Genomic DNA, 23408 nt, shown 5'->3' on the forward strand with positions numbered 1-23408 from the left:
TCAAAAGCAAAACAAACAAATGAAAACGAAAACAAAAACAGCATTTTCATTGCTGTAAAGCAAAATAAAATTAGGCCCTAATTTTCCACAATAGAAGTTGTCCAAAATACTTATCTGTGGTTAGAGTCCCCAAAACTCATTTCTTCATAATAATAATGTCAGCGTTCAGTGTTGTGATCACAACACTCACTAGTGTGACTTAAAAAGGCGAGTCACCATATGCTAAGCAGGGATGGGATCTAAGAATAACAAGGCTGCCTGGTAAGCAGCACAAATGAGTCTTACTGTAAGCCCCACTGATCCAGCTTGGAGGGAAATGAGTCAAAACCAAGTCCCCATACTCTACCTGAGGAAGAGGTGACATTGGAAAACAAGCTCACACTTCTGGATATGGTCCAAAATGATCAGAAACTCACTCTGTCAACCTAGTAGGTGTTTGGATGGATATCTCTTTTTTAACAGAAGGATGTTTGGAGCCAGAACACATGGTTTTCACATTTTAATGGCAATGCTCATAGGTAACTAACTCTTTTCTTATATATGCTAATTTGCACCATGCTTAGTGTTTTTAAGATGTTTAGCAACTAATGTTTAATGCTATAACAGATATTACTATCAAATGAAAATTCGAACTTTTGAGAAAGGAAAAGTGGATATATTTATGCATTGAGTTTTTGGTTTTAGACAATTTCTACTTTGATTTCTATTTATTAAAATTTTTCTTTGATTTCTATTTATTAAAAATTTTTAAACCCTAAGTCAGTTAAAACAGATCAAGATGAAACTTCCTCATTTGTGTATGTATTTTATATATGTCTAGTGTATGTATGTCTAGTATATATATGTCATTTATATATGTCTAGTATATATATGTCTAGTGTAAATTATATAACTTCATATTAGATATTTCATTAACCATGGCTTCAGCAAAGTGAGAATTATGACAAAAATCATCTTCATATACAATGATATTAATTCTAAATATAAAGTCTGCATTCTTTTTATCCATTAATATGATTTATTCTCAAGAAAATATGAGATATGCCGAGTGGTAGACATTTTTGCTATCATGATTATTTTTGAAATACAGTATTATCATGGAATCAGATACCGAACTAAAAAAATTTTAGGAAAATAAAATAAGGTGACAGTTTTTAATTAATTAAATGAATTGACTTTATATAAGCAAATAACAATAAGCTTCAAGTAATCCATCCCATACTATAAATAATTGGACATAAATAACCAATTTGTATTCAACTAAAATACCCAATTAAGAAGACTGAATGGCCCCAGTGGTCCCATAAATATCCCCTAATCCTTTTATCTTGATTGACAGCAGATCTTGTTCTTTGCCCAGCTACTCCAACAACCAATACAAGACATTTTGATCTTTTTTCCCACTTTTAGTTTTCTGGGTTCATCAAATAAATATGTCGGACTTTATTTTACATTGGACATGTCAATAGAATTGATTTTAAGTAAAGTAAAAGCATAAACTGCTGTTTATCATTCTACTTTTCATACCTAATTCTGTTTGTTGTTCTTCTGACTATTGATCTTAATACAGGGTTTCTCTACTTTTTTTGTTCTTTTTAAAATTATGGTAAAATTTAAAACTTGCTTTTCTGTTTATATTTAAAAGAAACACATAATCTAATTATTGACATTTTATGAAAGATCAAATGCATAAATTTTAGCAATCATAAGAAAAAATAAAGTAGGCAATGGTATAGAAATCACGACCATCTGCACTTATTTGCCCACAAAGGATAAATGAAAGTGTACTGTAAATTGTAAAGAAATAAACATCCTATTTCAAGCCCTAATAAGCTAATGGGTAAATAGTTTTAATAGCTGCCTAGTTGGTCTTCCTGTCTTTAGTTTCTTCCCACTTTACTCTGTGTTACATATTCCTGTGAAGGTGATCTTTATAAGAAACCATGTTGGTTTTCTGTCCAACAATTACATATGACTCCCCACTGCCAGAAAATAAAAAAATACAGTTAAAAACCTCATAAGTTCCCAGACCTTCTCCACTCTGGCTACATTGAACCTTTGTGTGTTTATTTTCCTACGTAAATCCTACGTGCCAACCAGATTGCCAAACTCATTATCACCTCTAAATGTTAAGCTTTCCCATCGATGAGTGTTTTGTTTATTCACTTATTTACACATACAAGGACCTCTTTTTTTTTTTTTTTCTTTTGAGACGGAGTCTCGCTCTGCCGCCCAGGCTCAGTGAAAGCTCCGCCTCCCGGGTTTATGCCATTCTCCTGCCTCAGCCTCCCGAGTAGCTGGGACTACAGGCGCCGGCCACCTCGCCCGGCTAATTTTTTTGTATTTTTAGTAGAGACGGGGTTTCACCGTGTTAGCCAGGATGGTCTCCATCTCCTGACCTTGTGATCCGCCCACCTCGCCCTCCCGAAGTGCTGGGATTACAGGTGTGAGCCACCGCGCCTGGCCACAAGGCCCTCTTTATCAACTCGATCTATATTTGAAAACCTATGTTAAATTCTATCTCTGTAAGACCTTCCCAGCCAGGTCTGAAGAGATACCTTTCTCTGGAGGCTCTGCAGCAGCTACTGCCAATACAATTAACTTAGAATCTATTGTATACTGTCTAGTGAAATCTCTTCAGTATTATCTTCATCTTCACAAATTTGTCTTAATTTTCCTTTATTAAATTCATTGAGGACAGGGACTAGTTCAAACTTCATGTTATCCACAATATTTTACACATGATAGATATATAATCGATATTTATTGATTTGACTTAATATGAAGATTTCATATCTAAAGGTGTTTCATTATCTGTCATTCAAAGTCCTTTCCCTGAAACTTTCCTAAGTACACTCTAATGTTGCCTGAGTTTGATTCTCATATATTATCGATATCTACTGGGAAGCTACTATGTACAATGCATTTCCATAAATATATATTTTGTCCTTCCATTATATTGTAAGTACATTCAGGCTAGGTCTACGTCTTCTAGTTTGTATTCTGAGAGTACTCTGAGAGTACATCAGAGAGTAGCTATTCTATAAATTGAGAAAATGGTCAATTGAAATTTCAACTAAGGGATCAAGATATGGTTGCTGTCAGGTACCAAAGTGAATTATGAAATAAATAAAAACACAGGATGTTAAAGTAAATACAGATAACAGACTTCAGGTTTTTGAACGGTTTATACTTTTTTTATTTTTTATTTTATTTTATTTATTTATTTATTTATTTATTTATTTATTTATTTATTTATTTTGAGACAGAGTCTTGCTCTGTTGCCCAGGCTGGAGTACAGTGGCACAATCTTGGCTCACTGCAACCTCCACCTCTCGGATTCAAGCAATTCTCCTGCCTCAGCCTCCTGAGTAGCTGGGATTACAGGCCCACACCACCATGCCTGGCTAAGTTTTGTATTTTTAGTAGAGATGGGGTTTTACCATATTGGTCAGGCTGGTCTCAAACTCCTGACCTCGTGATCCACCCGCCTCGGCCTCCAAAGTTCTGGGATTACAGGCGTGAGCCACTTCGCCTGGCCAAAAGGTTTATATTTATGTCAGGGGTATGTGAAAATTCTTCAGAGGCAATTTGAAGGAGTGGATCTACAAGGAGATTTCATTGGAGAGGCTTGCTGCTGTATTGTGAGTTGAACCTTGCCCCTCAAATTGAGGGCTAGATGCTACTTTCTAAACCAGAGTGACCATAGCTTCTAGGAGTGTTCCAGTGTCATCTAAAGTTGGTAGGAGGGAAGGAACGGGCAACTTAGACTAGATTCTCCACCTGCCTAAGGAATCTAAAGATGAAAAAGTGTGATGACTCTTAACCCAAGGCGTCAGGAAAGAGAGAGAAAGAATTGTTGCTGTGCTGTGTTGGAAAGCAAATGCGCTCCCCTCCTACTGCAGGTTAAGTGGACATGAATCCTGTGGTTCAGATGGGGAACCCGTGGTAGGAGCATTAGTAGGTAGTTTGTGTAAGAAGAGTTCTTCTCAATAGGCCTCTGTTGGAAGGTGAAAGAATCCTACTAAAAGAGTTGATAAAGAAGGAAGCAGGAGTAAACGTCAATAAACCAATAGCAAAGGGGTTGAGGGAGGAGCAAATATGAGCCGTCAGTAAAAGGAGAGGCAATGTCTGCCTGCCTTCACAGTACTCTAGAGTGAGTCCCAGCTGGAGGAATAGAGTGGGCTCCAAGGAACTCATAAGTGCCCCTTATAACAAATACCAACTTTAAACACCTCCCAGTCTCAGAAACCATGGAACCATATTGTATCAGTCAGGTGAATAATTTCTGTACTCCTTCCCCCGTTTTTTGACACCAACTTCAGTCTTCTAGGGGACAGAACACATAAATCTGAGGGTGGAGACAATGGAAGAATAGAAAGAGGGAAGAAGGCTTCCGAATGCTCCTTCAAGACAGCCTGAAGTTAGCCTAGCAAAGACGATTTTATTCTAAATTGCATTGAGACTTTTGATCATTATATGTGACTGGCCATTCTAATTGCTGTGGGTGTTTTTTTTTTAAGAGATCGTGACACTACTATCAAATAGTAAGCCGAAAAGACCTGGGGTCTGCTGAAGATTTTTATCTAGAGGCAATGAAACCCTTCCCCAGTTAAATATGTTTCAAGATAGGGTGGGAGAAAAAATCATGTTTTGCTTTTGTTATGCTGTATAAGTTATTCAATAGTTTTACCCTCAAATACTTGTTATTACTTTTTTTGTTCTTAAAATGCTTTGAAAATCAAGTTTAAGTAAAATATCTTCTAGTACAAAAGTTTCAACTTTTCATATTCAGTTATATTAAACTTATATTGGAACACCCCTTTAGAATATACTGTAGTTTACCTGTAATTCCTATGTCAGTTTTCTGTGCTTCCCAGGATGACTATATAACAAATAGATTAGTTCCATTCAGTTCTATTCTTTCTATTCATCAAACATTTAATAATTCATACCCTCAGCACTGTACAGGTGTTGTGGGTGGCTCTAAGTAAGATTATAAAATGTCCACTGTTTTCACAGAGCTTGAAATATTTTTGAGTTGACTAAGCTTGTATGAAAGTAATCCTAGTACAGTAAAATATAAGTACAATAGAGTCCAATCAAGTGCCTAGATATGTAGATCATAAATGGCAGTAGATCATCAAAGATTAACATTGCATACATTTATCTAAAAGTTTACACAAAGAAAGCACTTTGGTTTTGAATCAGATTGAATGCATTATAAAAATATTTAATCACTTTAGGAAGGTCATAATGAATTCATTCATTCCAAAATTAATTACTAAATAGCTAATACAAGCCAGGTACTATGCTGTTTTAGACATACATCGGTGAATAAAACAGACATTTTCCTTCCATCAAGGAAAGCACAATTTGATGAGATTCTAGACTAATATGCTGTCCAAGTAAATCCCTCATATAAAATTATGCAATTTACAGGGCATTACACATGCCCACACTTTCTAAATAGTTTATCTCAATGACTACGGTACTATTTGAATTTTGTCATTAGAGGATAATTCTTTCTTACTACTTTTTAGTAATGGCCAACACTTATTGAGAACTTGTTATATACCAGACAATGTTATGAATATTTACATGTCTTATCTTGTTTAATCTTTAAAAGAGCCTTGTGATGTAAATGCTATTATTAATCCCATTCATAGATGAGGAAGCTGAAATACAGAAAGTGTGTGTAACCTGCTCATGATCAAGCAGTATAGCTGGGGTTCTGATCCAACATCATCAATATAGGAATCTTTGGATTAAATTTTTAAAAACACGCATTTGGGCATAGAGTTAAATGGGAAAATAAGACATGCATATTAATAACAAACAATAAATGAGAATACACTAAATTATTAATTAAAAAACAGTGTGTACGATTGGATTTTTTTTCTTTTTTTTTGAGACAAGAGTCTTGCTTTGTCGCCCAGGCTGGAGAGCAGTGGCGTGATCTTGGCTCACTGCAATCTTCACCTCCCGAGTTCGAGATTGTCCTGCCTCAGCCTTCAGAGTAGCTGGGATTACAGGCATGCGCCACCATGCTTGGCAAATTTTTGCATTTTTAGTAAAGATAGGATTTCACCGTGTTGGCCAGGCTGATCTGAAACTCCTGGCCTCAAGCAATCCGCCCGACTAGGCCTCCTAGGATTACAGGTATGAGCTACCAAGCATGGCCAGGTTGGATTTTTAAAACTTACCTAATTTAGGCCAGGTGTGGTGGCTCGCACCTGTAATCCCAGCACTTTGGGAGGCCGAGGCGAGTGGATCACGAGGTCAGGAGATCGAGACCATCCTGGCTAATGTGGTGAAACTCCGTCTCTACCAAAAAAAAAAAATTAGCCAGGCGTGGTGGCAGGCACCTGTAGTCCCAGCTGCTTGGGAGGCTGAGGCAGGAGAATGGTGTGAACCTGGGAGGCAGAGCTTGTAGTGAGCCAAGATTGCACTACTGCACTCCAGCCTAGGCGACAGAGCGAGACTCCATCTCAAAAACAAAACTAGTTAATTTAGGGTCTGATGGTAAAAGTGCTTTGGAATTTAGACTTCGCTCTTTCTACACCTCAATTTATTCTGTGAAAGAGAACTAAAAATATCTGCTTTGAAAACCTCAGAAAATTGTAGTGAGCACAAATATAATAATTTGAATGAAGATGTTGGGGAAACCATAAAGTCCTATGCATATGTCAGTTTTTATTGTTACTCTTTGTTCATCTGAATCTCCCTGGAAAAGCAACGGCCATCCCCTTTAAAAGGTGTTATACTTCTTCGTGTTACTTTTAAAATGAATTCTAATAATTTCCTAATTAGATAGCTTTTTTGACTTGGAATCAGAAAACAAAAATAGAAAGTGAAGTTAAAATAATAAACAGGAAAGGAGCTTGTTATGGTGTAGACATCATGATTTACACTAGCATTGTAGGGAAGGAGGAAACGGGGACTTCCATTCACCTTAGAAGCCCTTCATGGTGAGAGCTGTTTGGACTATTTATATTTCTGGCAAACTCTTAGGAATTATGGGGAAATATAAACAAGATATAAGACAAAATCACTGTTTCCAAGTAGAATAGAATGAAATCTACAGCCAAGGACAGAATATACAATGTCTGAGAAAAAAGTCCCGAAATAAATAAATTGTATCTTACATCAGTGCCAAGAGCGATCTTTTTTCTCTTTTTGGTTTGTATGATATTCAGTGCTGCATGTATATCTGACAATGATAGCTGGAATCAATCACAGTGTTTAGCAAATTATCTATTCCTAGAGGAAGAATACAAAGCCTGCCATGACTGCATCTTTTTTCTTCACGACACATGTGGAATATAGAATTGATTTTACTTTCCCTTAATAAGTGTTTACATTTTACTCCATTACAGTTCTAAATCTGAGCTATCCATGCACTTCTGCAAGATTATACATGCAAATTATGTGAAACTTCTATTTTTGATGCGAATATATCTAATTTTAACCCTTTTTTATTATGTAACAGGAATCCACTGTGAAGAAGACGTCAATGAATGTTCTTCAAACCCTTGCCAAAATGGTGGTACTTGTGAGAACTTGCCTGGGAATTATACTTGCCATTGCCCATTTGATAACCTTTCTAGAACTTTTTATGGAGGAAGGGACTGTTCTGATATTCTCCTGGGCTGTACCCATCAGCAATGCCTAAATAATGGAATATGCATCCCTCACTTCCAAAATGGCCAGCATGGATTCGGCTGCCTGTGTCCATCTGGCTACACCGGGTCCCTGTGTGAAATCGCAACCACACTTTCATTTGAGGGTGATGGTTTCCTGTGGGTCAAAACTGGCTCAGCGACAACCAAGGGCTCAGTTTGTAACATAGCCCTCAGGTTTCAGACTGTTCAGCCAGTGGCTCTTCTACTTTTCCGAGGCAACAGGGATGTGTTTGTGAAGCTGGAGCTGCTAAGTGGCTACATTCACTTATCAATTCAGGTCAACAGTCAGCCAAAGGTGCTTCTGTACATTTCCCACAACACCAGCGACGGAGAGTGGCATTTCGTGGAGGTAATATTTGCAGAGGCTGTGACCCTTACCTTAATCGACGACTCCTGTAAGGAGAAATGCATCTCGAAAGCTCCTTCTCCACTTGAAAGTGATCAATCAATATGTGCTTTTCAGAACTCCTTTTTGGGTGGTTTACCAGTGGGGACAACCAGTGATGGTGTCGCTCTACTTAAGTTCTATAATATACCATCCACACCTTCGTTTGTAGGCTGTCTCCAAGATATTAAAATTGATTGGAATCACATTACCCTGGAGAACATCTCGTCTGTCTCATCATTAAATGTCAAGGCAGGCTGTGTGAGAAAGGATTGGTGTGAAAGCCAACCTTGTCAAAGCAGAGGACGCTGCATCAACTTGTGGCTGAGTTACCAGTGTGACTGCCACAGGCCCTATAAAGGCCCCAACTGTCTGAGAGGTGAGAGAAAGCTGACTGCTATGGCTGGGAGTGCCGTGCCTCAGAGCAGAGCAGAAACAGCAAAAACAGCCACACTGCTTCTGCCTGCTATGAAACATAATGACCCCACAGGACTTCTGCTGCTGGTTGCCCACTGATGAGAAAGAAAAGAAGAGGGCAGTGATGTGCATTAATTAATTTTCAGTGGATTCACAGGACATAAGTTTCACTCATACAGAGAAGTAAAAAAAAAAATAAGCAGATAGCTCCTCTCCAAAGAGGTTTTCATCTTTGTGTTTGCAAAATGCTCTTGCAATTTTACCATTGGTTGCATATCAGAAATGTATGTAAATCTTATTTGAAAGAGAAATAATTCTTTTGAAAAAAGGACCCTTAGACATAAAATTTGTCAGTGCCACATACTAGCATGATATCTTGTGCATAGTAAATTCTCGGTAAATATTCATTTCCTTGCTCTCCTTTCTATGCAATTCACACTTGCTCCAAAATCATAATTAAGCATAGCGTTTTTATAAAACACCAATTTTATTCAAAGGTATCTTTTCCAAGGCTGCCCTGGGGAAGACAGATAATATACTAGGTGTCTTAAGGAAAAAAAAAGAAAAGAAAATGTGGAAAGTAACAATAGTAGAACTTGGTAGATGCCATAAACTAATTGATCGAATTTCTCTAGTAAACCACAGTTTGAAAAGTATTTCAAAATCCTTAACTTCCAACATTGTTCTAGAGATTGCTGTTGATAGTGATCAATACGTACCTGTTTCTTTTTATTATTATTATCATACATTGAAAAAGTCTGAGATGTAATTGTAACAGACTGCTTTGAAGTTCAGCTGTAATTTACCCCAAGATTTTAGAGTAACTTGAAGTAGGACAACATCTGGTAAGTAGTCTTCTCTGCTTTATATGAAGTAAAATTAAAACCAGTCTTAGCCTATACTCTATTCCATGTTCAAATGTCTAAGAATTATTAGAAACTACTCAAGGGTTTCCCCCTGACCACAATATTCATTACAAATCATGGACCTGTTTGACAATGAAGTATGGCATCTACTAGCTATACGTAATATTTTAAGTAGAATGGCAAGTTGTTTTGTGATTTTTTTAAGGAGAAAAAGGGAAATTATGCTGAGGCAATGTTCACTTTTTGAAGAAAAATTTAATTGACCTAAGGCAATATTTTTACTACATATACAAAATAACAAACAGATGCTGACTCATTTTGACTGGCTTCCAGATGCAGTGACCCATAAGGTTAATACTGACCATGGTGATGTTAACTGTCCTAGTAAATAGATTCAAGAGATGCCAGTCCAGTGGGTTCTGGTTTTCTTTATTTTATCCAACTTGGAAAACCATGAACTTTTCAAACCAAGTTCCTGAATTGGTTACCCTTCCCCCGCTTCTCCCAGTTTCCTTATACTCCAACATTATTTGAAACTGTTTAACCCTCATGAAAATGTTTGACTTCAAAAGATCACTTTACAGAGAGAGAGTTCTGTAAAATCTTTTCTTTCTGAAAATTCTTGGTATAAATTTAAGGAAAATTATATTTTTCATATCACTTCTTCATTAGAAAATTAAACTATTCGGTATTTTCTGTTATCTAGAAGGAATGTTTCCTGGAGCGTTTACTCCCACTACAAACAATGCTTTTAAGCAGTAATGAGAACATGGAATCTTTCTGCTACTGTACATGTGTATTCAAGAGGGAGGAGACATACTAAAAAGCACAAAGGCAAACTTCAGCCCATTCATGACTTGCACTCTTATTTAGCTCAATGTTTTCCAACCATGGTACACGCTGTAATGAACAAGGAGATTGGATAGAAGATTTTGGTGGCTGACTAAACACAAAAGACATAGTGATTTCCAATAACTCAAGGTTGATCTTTTTAAAATAATCTAATTTATCAACAGAAAGAGTACTGAAAAGGATTTAACTAAGCTTAGTTTACAGAAGTGTCCATAAAGTTCTCTCAGCATATCTTGTGTTGACTGTTTGTAAGAACATGGAGCATTCAAGATATTACTACTTAGAATAAATGACATCACCTACCTCTTGCTCTCTGGTGAATATTTGACTTACAAAAGCAATTTACATGTCTCTTCTCTTCAGCCATATACCTAGATTTTGAGAATTTTATTCTCTTAGAATTGTAGTTTCCTAGATATAGAAGAGGCTTCATTCTATGATGGAATTTTTAACACTATTGTACCTGCCAAATGTAGTGGCTCAAATCTCTGCTTAAATACCTTCAGAAATAGAGAGATCACTCACTCCGTCTTGCCAAAAATTGCCCAAAAGTTATTTCCTTATATTGAAATAAAATATGATTTGCCTGTAGCTTTCCTTCATTGACCATGTTGCAATTCTGGAAGACATGCAAATGAAAATCTGAACTTGCCTGCTACTTGAGAATACTTAATATCTGAAGAAAAGTATCTTCGGCCATCTAAGCCATCACTTCTATTCGGGCTAAACTTCCTGTTTCTTCTAATGTTTGCCATATGACATAGTTTTCCACACTTCATCAGCTGCTTGCAGGTTTTGGAATATATTTGCTTCTTTGTATTCCTTCTAAGATGTGATGTCTGTATGTCCTTGATGATACAGTGACACAGGGCCACAACCTCCCTTATTCTAGAAAATGTGCTTATGCTTTTCAGCTTAATACAACATTGACTTTTTGGCAGCCACACTTCGTGATTGCATCATTTTGTATCATTGTCACTCATGATGCCACGTAGTCCTGTTTCTCCTACTCTAAACTTATAAGGCACATTTAGATCGAAGTGGCTCTCATTTATTCTTGTTAAATTTCATCTCGTTGTATTCCATCTGTCATTAAAGCTTGTCAAAATTGTTTTTCATCTGTATATGTTGTCCCTCTTCATAACATGCCAACCACTTGTATGAGAATCACCCTTCCAAATCTACAGCCAAGTCATACATGTCTTCAGGTGTTTCTAAAATCATGTAGCAAATCGCACATGCTGACTAGCTGCTTGTGATTTCTGAGGAATAGGATTGCTGAAGAGTCAGGCTTCTGAGAAAAAAAAATAGTCTGCGTTTTGGCTTTTAATCCAGATCCACAAAGTGATGCTGAAGGCATCCTGGGATGACCAGCAGGCACCCCGCTACCCCTGAGGTTGAGTGATTCTGGGCATATCTTCAAACCTTAGGGGCTTCAAGGGCCAAATTTTCTTATTAAGCATTTTATCTCATATGAAAGTGCTGCAGTGTATTCAGAGATGTTAACCTCTTCAAAGGGGTTATTTTATCTAACAGTACACTTTTGAAAGCTACCGGTAGTTGCCTGGAGCAGGTGGTCTCCAAATGCAGATTCAAAATGCAATGTTCCTGTAGGAAATCAAGTCAGAATTCTGAAAATATAGCCTTTTATGCAGAAGATCTTCAAACACAGATGATTGTCTAAGCAAGTTTTACTATAGTTCAGCTAAACTAAAATGTGTCTTACCTTTACCCAAACTTCAACTGGGCCATATGACGACATTTAGACATGCTGAAATATGCTCTTTTTGTCTGGTTAGCATTGGGATATAAAATCTTGAGGACAGCAATATCTTGAATACAGTGCTCTTGTCATGTTATCAATGCTTTCTAGATTGCAAAATCAATAGTCAATTTTCAGCCCCCATCTTGCTTAATTTCTCAATACCAGTTAACACAATTAAACACTCCCTCCTCCTGAAAACCTATTTTCTCACTAGGCTTATGGGCCACCACTCTGCCTTGGTTCTCCTCTTATCTTACTGGCTACTCCTGCATCATTTCCTTTACCTCCACTTTTCTAATGCCTAAGGGCTTACTTCTTGGACCTCTTGTTTTCTCTCTATATACCCACTCTCTTGGTGATCTCATGCAGTCTTGTGGTTCTAAATATCTAATATGGTTTGGATGTTTGACCCCTCCAAATCTCATGTTGAAAAGTGATTCCCAATTGGGGCCAATGGGAGGTGATATATACTAACAAATCCCGCATTATCAGAACATCCTGCCTGAACCTCTATATCAACTGTCCATTAGTCACTTCCGCTTGGATATCCAAAAAGGCATCTCAAATTTAATATGGACTCCCACCTCACCCAAAAAATCTGTTCCTCCAATTTTCTTCCCTAGCTCTGCAAATGGAAACTCCATGCTTCCAGTTGCTTAGGCCAAAAACCTTAGAGATGGCTCCAGAAAATTCTATTGTGTCTACCTTCAAAATATTTTGAAAATCTGACCACTTTTCACCACTTTCACATTACCACTGATCCAAGCCATCATCATTTCTCTCTTGAGTTACTACAATAACGTAGTATAACGTTGGGCTTTTGCTCAAATATCACTTTCTCAGAGAGTTCCTCCCTGATTATTCTATTTAAAATTACAATTCCATCCCTCCAAATCTCCCTATTCCCTTTCTCTACCTGACATTTTGTACTAAAGGATTTCTCACCATCTGACATATTATACAGTTTGCTTCCTTATCTGTATCTGGTGTCTTTCCTCCAACTAGAATGTAAGCTTTGTGAGGATGGGAAGTTTTCTTCCTACCATATCACCCGTATTTTACAATGTCAGTTTTTATTTTTATATATCTCAAGAGTTTTCTTGAGGCGATGCACATCAATAGCATTGCCACATATGAGCATCAGTAACTCCTCTGACCGCAGGAAATGCTGCGTGGGTTTCATACTCAGCTTTGCCCCTACTTCTCTGTTTCCTGTGCCTCTCCTACACCCAACCAGGACCACAGAAGGAAGGGTCCTTCTTTTTCCTTGCTCAACTGCCCTGCCTCTTATGTGAGATGTCATCCCAAGAGAAGATTTACTCATCTAATTCTTGATTTCTGTTGTCCCAATTTATGTTCTTTACAGATTAAAAACCTGAAGTTTAGAAAGGTTATGTAACTAGCCTAAATCACATGTTAATAGCAGACCTGGGACAAATACAGTTCAGGCTCTAATAAATTTTTTTACAAAGAATAATTAAGTTTAATGACATGTTTGCTTCAGCATGCCTCCAAGTAGCAAAGATTATGACTGCCTGCACAGTCTGCTTGCAGAGGTTGCATGAATTCCTCTTGTCCGAAAATTTCTTCCACCAAGTTGGAGTACAGTAGTGTCTGATATACCACCACTAAGGCCCATATTTTAGGGCAGCGAAGGAAAGATTCTTTAGTTTATCACTGCAGAGATCTTTTTGGTTTGTTTTGTGATCAGTGGGCCTCAAGTGTAAACTACAAACCAAAATATAGTTAGTTTAGGGATAAAGTATACTCAGAAATCCAGAAAGAGGCCAAATCATTATTCTATTAAGTAAGCCTGTCCTGAACTTTAAAAGTTGTGTATGAGTGTGTATGTGTGTGTGCATGTGTGTGTGTTTGTGAAATGTATAATTCTCATCTTCCATCCCTTCTGTCTTTTGAACCTTAAGATGTTTCTTTTTCTTTTTTTCTCCTCCTCTATTTTGAAGAGTTTGTGGCAGGCAGATTTGGCCAGAATGACTCCACTGGATATGTTGTCTTTACTCTTGATGAGAGCTATGGAGACACCGTCAGCCTCTCCATGTTTGTCCGAACACTTCAACCATCGGGCTTACTTCTAGCTTTGGAAAACAGCACTTATCAATATATCCGTGTCTGGCTAGAGCACGGCAGACTAGCAATGCTGACTCCAAACTCTCCCAAATTAGTAGTAAAATTTGTTCTTAATGATGGAAATGTCCACTTGATATCTTTGAAAATCAAGCCAAATAAAATTGAACTGTATCAATCTTCACAAAACCTAGGATTTATTTCTGCTTCTACATGGAAAATCCAAAAGGGAGATGTCATCTACATTGGTGGCCTACCTGACAAGCAGGAGACTGAACTTAATGGTGGATTCTTCAAAGGCTGTATCCAAGATGTAAGACTAAACAACCAAAATCTGGAATTCTTTCCAAATTCAACAAATAATGTATCTCTCAAACCAGTTCTTGTCAATGTAACCCAAGGCTGTCCTGGAGACAACAGCTGCAAGGTAATGATTACTCATACAAACTAGGTATATAATATATGTTAAACTTTTATTTTATTAAGAAGATAACTTAATAAAACCATTCTTTCTGTATAAAGATGATGTTACTGACCCACCACCATAGAATGATATTTCATCTATATTTTTCCAACAAGACTGTGAAATTTACATTGAGGCATAGAAATGTGGCCTTGATCTTATTGGCATCATGATCTATTTAATTAACCAAAATAACTTCAGCTATAGACTTCTCTCACCCTCACAAAATCAAATTACTTAAGTATAATAATATTTCAATTCCTAAACTCCTAATGGCTCCCCAGAGGTTTACCTGAATTAACTCTTTTTGGATGATATTGTTAACTCTATTTTAAATGCCCAGCTGCTATTGCTTTGAACTTTTATTAAGTCAGCAACAACAAGAGAAATCTGAGAGAGGTAATTTCCTTCTGGTAGTTGAAATCCTCTGAAATATAATTTCTCAAAGCCCATGCTTTACTTTAAATATTCTATGTACTCTTCTAAGAGCTGCTTAAATACAAGAACTTGTCAGCTCTGCATGACCTTTCAAAGGGAAAAAGGGAAATGCATTTCTATGTGTTGAACATTTGTTGAGCTCCAACTATGGCCCTCCACTAAGCTTGGTTCTAAATATACACAAATGAATTATTGTAACATTGTTATGGAACGTTTTCAATGAACTAGGCAGTATTTTACATGGCTTAATCTATTTAGTTCTATTGAAGGACTACAGTGGAAAGCAGGCATTGTTGTTGTCCCAATGTATGTTATTTACAGATAAAGTAACTGAAGTTTAGAAAGGTTATATAATTAGCTTAAATCATATGTTAATAGGAGACCCGAGACAAAGACAGTCCATGCTCTAATAAATTTCTTTTTAAATACTTTCATTTTGAATACTTTTTGTGAGCAAGCTTGTGAAAACTCAAATAATAATACTATGTCTGTGATTCAGAGGCAGATCAGTGTGGGAAGGGCAATCAATGAGTTGGGATCCAGAGGACCTAGGTACCAAGTTTCACTGTTTTGCTTCTGTATAGGATCTTGGGCAACTGGAAACACCTTCTTTTTATCATCTGTAAAACCAGGAGTAAGAATCCTTCCTCAAATGATAATTAGTGCATGTGAAAAGTGTCTGGTAATTTGTAAATTACAGAGGACGCTGCTATACTTGAAAAAATCCTCCCTGTGCTATAGATCAATTTTATATCTTTTTTCTCTCTCAGCCACCACTCTGCTCTTTTAGAAAGCAGTTGGTAATGGCAGTAGTCATTTTCATTCTATTTAGTTAACAATGGATATTAAAAGTTTAAAATGTAGAAATGCAGGGAAATTAGCATTTTAAAAATAACAGGTATGTGGTCTCACCTTCAACATTTTTCTATTTATTTGCCAGTGCTTTTTATACCTTTGATTTCTTTTCCGCTCAGTCCAACCCCTGTCGCAATGGAGGTGTTTGCCATTCCCTGTGGGATGACTTCTCCTGTTCCTGTCCTGCCCACATGAGTGGGAAAGCCTGTGAGGAGGTTCAGTGGTGTGGATTCAGCCCGTGTCCTCACGAAGCCCAGTGCCAGCCAGTGCTTCAAGGATTTGAATGTAGGTAGAGTTCAAACCTATCATCTCGCCAGTTAAATTGGGACATCTGAGTTGTTCCAAGAGCAAACACAGAAAAAGAGTATAGACAAAGCCAGCTTATTAAAATCTATGGTTGTTTCCCCTATGTGAGTAGGCTAATAAACCTGACTGGCCTCTTGCCTCATCCTGCCTTTGGTGGGTGTCTGGATAGGAAATGGAGGTCACAGCAACACTAAACCTAGATGCTTAATCATTTAAAGCTGATTTCCTAAAGAAGAATTAGCAAGGTAATATTTGACTTTCCTTCCCTCATTACTGGGAACACAGAATAAATATGTGCGTGTTACACATTGTCATTTATTAACTATGAGGCCTCAGGCAATTCATGTGATCTCCATCATCTAAAGCTTCCTCACCTGTGAAATAGAGAGAACAATTTCTACTTTTTCAGTTTCTTTGTGATGATTCTGTGACCTTATGTGTAAATAAACATGTTAGGCACTCAATGTTTGCTATGAGACTTTCCCTCATTGTGAAAGGTTTTCCTGTCCATCTTCTGCATTACAAAACACACTTTTCCAAATGTTAGCAATTTGAATACTATACAGTATTCACAATTTTGACACATCCACCCACTAACTATACTGTTATTTATATTCTGTCTTCTCACCTACTTCAAATAATGCACAGTCCAGTCTATAGCCAACCCTCTATGTTTGCACTGAATTCTAATTTCCTCCCTTTATTCAAAGATTGTGCTCCTAAAATTTTCTCTCACACACCAGTATCGATTTTTCCATCACTACAAAACATTTCCTTTGACACTCCCTCACTCCTATTCCTACCAGCTACCATTCCACTTCTCTGCCTTAAAGAATACGGAGAAGAAAAACCCTCTAATGTGTTGTCTGCAATATGCTTCCAACATTATCACTCCATTCTCTCTTTTACACCATACAGTCAGGCCCACACACCACCACCTCCCTCCTGAACTCTGTTAACCCAGAGATTCACAGGTCACCTTTGTCACTTCATTTAGGTTTCTATACAAACATCCTCCAACTTGGCTTTGTTTTTATTAATATCTCTTATTGTTCCTTGATATTTTGTTACATGTGCATTGATATATTTGTCTATGATCTCTTTCATCATGAGAATATAAGCTTCACAAGGCAAGAAAATTTTCTATGTGGTTTCTTGCTAGTAAATATTTGTTAAATAAATTGATATTATTTTCTTCAAATTTACTTAATATTTTCACTTAACTACTGTGGACATTAAGTACATTATCTGCTTACTATAAAAAAAAAATACATGCAGGATGCTGGATGCACGCCTACAATCCCAGCACTTTAGGAGGCGGAAGTGGGAGGATTGCTTGAGCCCAAGAATTTGAGTCTGCAGTAAGCCAGGATCACACCACTGCACTCCAGCCTGGGCAATAAAATAAGACCCTGTCTCAAAAAATAATAATAAAAAAATAAAAATACTGCACTAATATAATGGAATGGAACTAGAGGATAGTTTGGCTTAAGGTCAGTAGCAATGACATACTATCTAGACTGGGCCCCCAAGTAACTGAGAAAAAGAGAAAAATGTATTTATTTTTATGTTTCTATACTTCAAAATCATATTATTTAAAAGACCTGTATGAAGTACATTACACTGTATGTACACTTGGGGAAGTTTTCTAGAAAAATATGTGTACTTTTATGTTTCATATTTAAGAAATATGTACTACACATGTAGAGAAAACATGATGACTTGGCATAAAGAATGTAAATTGGTTTTTAATGAGGCACAAAATTTTAAATGATACTTTTTCATTATTCTACTTCTTCTATTATTCTAAAATAATTTCTTAATTATTAGTTTTACTGTTGATCTTTTGATAGAAGTACTAAAGTTGTTAGTCTCAGCTGTGTTCTACCTGGTGTCCGAATCGTTTTGAATATTTTCACAGGAAAAAGGAATAGGATTTCTAAAAACAGTACCAGCCCCAAAACAATAGCCCTGATGCACACTGCTCTGCAATCTACACATCAAGCAGTTTAGGAGCTGGACAAACGTGTCAGAAAGAAGTGAAGTGAACCTTTACTGCTACAACATTGCCGATAGCAAAACAGTAGTAAGTCCAGCTCAGACACACCCAAAAAGTCCCAGTAGCATTTTTAAAGTATAGCTTAACTTAGTGAAGAGAGAAAACATAAATAAATAGGAGGTGTACAATAGGAATTATAAATCAATTTTCTAATTGATAGCTATTAACCCAGAATTCACTTTTACTACTCTATATAATTTTAATTTTATGTGATCTTATGACCCTATTATATTTTCTTTCCAAGGAAAATATATTGAAAAGATTAAGTCTAATGGAACAAGGTACTCTTGAGAGTACAGCTGATACATTACCCTGAGTTTGCCTTTAGGGCTATAATCATCTCTATCTCCGTATCGTACCAAGATTTAAACATTTACAACTCACCTTAATTACAGGTGTGTTTATTATGGCAAAGTTCCCCAAAGAAAAGGCGAAGTGCAAAAGTGGTTATGTATATCGTGGTTTTTACCCAGATCAGAAGACATGATTTCAATGTGCTCAGCAGAGTTAATAAATATATTTATATAGCATTATAGACCATAGTCTTCATTTCAGAGTTGGAGAATTAATGAGATTTTTTCATTTTAACATTTACTTAAAAACATGTAATGAAACACTTGTTGCTCTTTTTTTCCCTAAATTCCCAACTCCAAAGCTGATTGAACACACACACACACACACACACACACACACAGAGTAAAAAACAGTAAGATCAAGGTAATTGACTTATTTAATTAAGTCAAATAATACACTCGAATGATACACTGAAATTTTCTCCTGCTGTGGTTTCTAATCATTATCTCACTTTTCAGGATACAGGATGGAGTTATTTTCATAGAGTATTCATTTAATTCTGTTTACTGAGCACCTACTATACATCAGGGACACACAGGCACAGGCATAGGGATTTAGTGATAACCTAGGCAGGGAAGATCCTTGGTTTCATAAAGCTTACATCCTAGTGCAGAAAGACAGTCAAGGAACAAGTCAACAAATAAACATAATTTTAAGTGGTAATGGGAGCTATGAAGAAAATTAAGCATAGACAGTGAATGCAGGGAGGCAGTTTTTTTTAACTCGGATAATCAGGGAAATCTTCTCAGAGGAGGCGACATTTGAGGAGATATTAACACTCAGAAAAGCCAAGTATAAGAAGATCTGGGGAAATAGTATTCCAGATATAAGTAACAGCAAGCGTAGAAGGCCTGCATTGGGAACAAGCTTGGTGTATCTTCAATGAATGGCGAAAAACTGTGGCTGTGGCATGTTAATGAGAAAGAGAGTGGTAGGAATTGGAATTGGAGAGTTAATCAGAGGTCAGATCATGTAGATGTTTTTTTTTTTAACATGACAGAATTTTGTCATGAAATTTTTTTCTTTAAAAGAGAGACAGGATCTTATTATGTTGTCCAGGATGGTCTCAAACTGCTGACTTCAAGCTATCTACCCTTCTCAGCCTCCCAGATAGCTGAGATTACACCCACAACTGACTCAGATCATGTACACTCTTGTGGTTATGTTTAGGATTTCTTTTTAGATGTGATGCTAACTAATGGAGTTTGACTAAGGAGTGGTTGTTATATTGATCTGCAGAGCAGCAGAAGCAGGGACACTAAGAAGTAATTAGTGTTAATGAAAGATGATGGTGGTTGGGTGTAGCGCCTGATAATGTAATCATAGTGTTTTCAGGTCATTTGCTACTGAAAAGTGTGACACAATAAGAATAGATAATTGGCCACTGCATTGAGTAGCGTGGAGGTCATTCATTGTAACCATGAAAGTGGTTTTAGTGAAGTGACTGGGACAAAAGCTTGAGTGGCATATATAAAAGAGAAAATGAGGAATGATAAAATGAGACAATGGGGATATAAAACTATTAGAAGTTTTGCTGGTAAAGAAAATCGACAAAAAAGCAGCAGGATTGGGGGATGTCAGGGTACTGTTTTGCATGTATTTTTATTTTTTAAGATTAAAGCAATTGCACATATTTGTATATCGATGGGAAACAGCAAAATGGAAGGGGAAATGATTATGAAGGAAAGAAAAAGATTGCATAGAGAAATAATATGTTTAAAAGGTGAAAATCAGTAGGACCCAGGGCATAACTGGTAGAGTTGACATTGGTGGGAATACAGACAGTTCATCTATTACAGCAGGATAGAATACAGTGTGGATCCAAATAATATTGGGTTTACAGATTTGATGGATATCTGAGGTAGCTCTGTTTTCTCAAGAAAATATTATGTGAGATCATAAGCTGAGATAGAATTCGATATTTTAAGAGAGAGAACAAGTTGCTCGCTAATCGTCTTGCAGTATGGGGAAAAAGTTTGTAATAGAGAAATGCAATAGGATTGCCCAAAGTGCTGTGCTCACATATAGTGGGAGAGCAATTGATATGGTTGTATATGAAAGTACTTGGGTGTAGATACAGAATTTGCAGCTTGTTAAATAACTGGAGTTTTACCAGGTAAGTAAATCAGTCACTTGAAATGCGACTTTTAACTGCCTACTCTTCAGCTTAATCAGAAGCCAGACTCCACGGTTAATTTTCTGTGTCACCAAGCTAGATTTGCGATTTCTTTTGGCTCAATTTATTTATGTGTAAAATGAATTATCAATGCTTTATTTGTGGGAGCAAATGCAAAATAAAAATTGGCATGCGTTAGGATTTCACTGGAAATGTATAGTTTTGGTTTTGCTACCAAACCATCCAGGTTTGACATTCTGGCTTTCTTATTTATTAATTACATCACCATGAACAAAATTACTTAAATTCTGTGAGTCTCAACTTCTTCTTCCATAAAATGGGGTTAATAATAATACCTGTATTCAAAAGTTTGATATTAGGAATAATATAAAAGCACTTAGCACAGTATGTAACATGTATCAGATAGTCAATGTGCAATGTTATTAACACGATGATCATTACTATTAATAAAGGTAATGAAGCAAACTATAGATTTAATAAAGTTGCTGATTATTATCATCTTGTCTCATTAGGTATTGCAAATGCTGTTTTTAATGAACAAAGCAGTCAAATATTGTTCAGAAGCAATGGGAATATTACCAGAGAACTCACCAATATCACATTCGGTTTCAGAACAAGGGATGCAAATGTGATAATATTGCATGCAGAAAAAGAGCCTGAATTTCTTAATATTAGCATTCAAGATTCCAGATTGTTCTTTCAATTGCAAAGTGGCAACAGCTTTTATATGCTAAGTCTGACAAGTTTGCAGTCAGTGAATGATGGCATGTGGCATGAAGTGACTCTTTCCATGACAGACCCAATGTCCCAGACCTCCAGGTGGCAAATGGAAGTGGACAACCAAACACCGTTTGTGACCAGCACAATTGCTACTGGAAGCCTCAACTTTTTGAAGGATAATACAGATATTTATGTGGGTGATGGAGCTATTGACAATATAAAGGGCCTGCAAGGGTGTCTAAGTACAATAGAAATCGGAGGCATTTATCTCTCTTACTTTGAAAATGTTCATGGTTTCACTAATAAACCTCAGGAAGAGCAATTTCTCAAAATCTCTACCAATTCAGTGGTCACTGGGTGTTTGCAATTAAGTGTCTGCAATTCCAACCCCTGCTTGCATGGAGGAAACTGTGAAGACATCTATAGCTCTTATCATTGCTCCTGTCCCTTGGGATGGTCAGGGAAACACTGTGAACTCAACACTGATGAATGCTTCTCAAATCCCTGTATCCATGGCAACTGCTCTGACAGAGTTGCAGCCTACCACTGCACATGTGAGCCTGGATACACTGGTGGGAACTGTGAAGTGGATATAGACAACTGCCAGAGTCACCAGTGTGCAAATGGAGCCACCTGCATTAGTGATACTAATGGCTATTCTTGCCTCTGTTTTGGAAATTTTACAGGAAAATTTTGCAGGTGAGCATAAAGTCCATATGAAGCTTGGTCTTTGAAGCTGTACTCTGCATCACTGTTCTTGTCAAATTGGAATGCTGTCTCCTCGAGGTATACATATATACTGTGCTGAACAGGGCTAACACTGGTCACTTCCATCACAACTTGCTCATGTTAAGACAGGATCTCATACACTACGATATTCTACAAGTCAGAAAGGTAGTGTTTAAGTCAGACTTTCAGCAAAATATTTTCTCAGTCATCTGTGTGAAAATGTGTCTCATGAACTGTAGCCCCAGGGTCTGACAGCTTCAAGGCCTTGGGAAACAAATACATTTACAATAAGCGCAAAAGCAGAAATGTAGTATTGTTAGGGAAGGCGTGACTTCTATTGCTAAAATAATGCCCTGGGCTATTTCAGGCAGGTAAATACTATAAAATCCCAAAAAGAGTACATTAAAGTATACAACTGACCCTTGAGCAATGCAGGGGTTAGAGGTGCCGATGTGTAGTTGAAAATCCACATTTAACTTTTAACTCTCCCGAAACGTAACTATCAGCCTGGTTGACCAGAAACCTTAACAATAACATAGTCAATTAACACATATTTTGTGTGTCATATTCTTCTGTCTTCTTACCATAAAGCAAGCTAGAGAAAATAAAGTGTTATTAAGAGAATCATAGGAAAGAGAAAACATATTTACTATTCATTAGCGGAAATTGATGGTCAAGGATCTTCATCCTCATTGTCTTCATGTTGATTAGGATAAAGAGGAAGAGAAGGGGTTGGTCTTGCTGTCTCAGTGGTGGCAGAGGTGAAAGAAAATCCACATATAAGTGAATTCACACCATTCAAACATGTGTTGTTCAAGGGTCAACTGTAATTTCAAAACAGTGGTATTATAATTCTCAAATATAAAATAAATATGTTTCAATTATTTTGTCATTAATTATTGAGGAAACTAGTAAGATATAAAAACTAATTTAAAGGACAATCTAAAGAATATGTATATGTATATATACAAACAAAAATGAGTGAATGAATTTACTAATAAATACAAAACTGTTTAATATCCCATAGGGCAAGAAAACTAGTATTTGAAGTCATCTTTTCTATAGTGTGATAATCAGTTATACGGCTCACTACAGATAAATTAATTTGCATTTTGATAAACAAGATTTTCATATTAATGTTGTTTTTTACAACTTACAGAATTGTAATATAGCTTAGCGAAGAAAATATAAGGCGCAGACCACTGCAAAAGTGGATAATCCTAGATGGTCCTTTATATAAACCCAGTATTGCATTGAAAGAATACGCAGTGATATTCTTTGCCCATTTCAAA

The 23408-nt window shown here is 36.7% G+C and overlaps 1 protein-coding gene across 7 annotated transcripts in view; it reads left to right on the plus strand.

Annotated features, from left to right (window-relative positions):
* LOC105484660 (crumbs cell polarity complex component 1) overlaps positions 1–23408 on the plus strand; it is a 279683-nt gene that overhangs the window by 209055 nt on the left and 47220 nt on the right. For 5 of the 7 annotated variants that reach the window (XM_071077580.1, XM_011746496.3, XM_071077581.1 and 2 more), the window contains 4 exons: positions 7493–8449; positions 13935–14482; positions 15931–16096; positions 21180–22086. In XM_071077580.1, the coding sequence (XP_070933681.1) occupies positions 7493–8449; positions 13935–14482; positions 15931–16096; positions 21180–22086 (2578 nt within the window). Of the gene's footprint in view, positions 1–7492; positions 8450–13934; positions 14483–15455; positions 15591–15930; positions 16097–21179; positions 22087–23408 lie in introns of all 7 variants that reach the window. The other 2 variants (XM_011746497.3, XM_071077589.1) reach the window with 2 other exon arrangements.

This window comes from Macaca nemestrina, chromosome 1, assembly GCF_043159975.1.
Source record: "Macaca nemestrina isolate mMacNem1 chromosome 1, mMacNem.hap1, whole genome shotgun sequence".
NCBI lineage: Eukaryota > Metazoa > Chordata > Mammalia > Primates > Cercopithecidae > Macaca > Macaca nemestrina.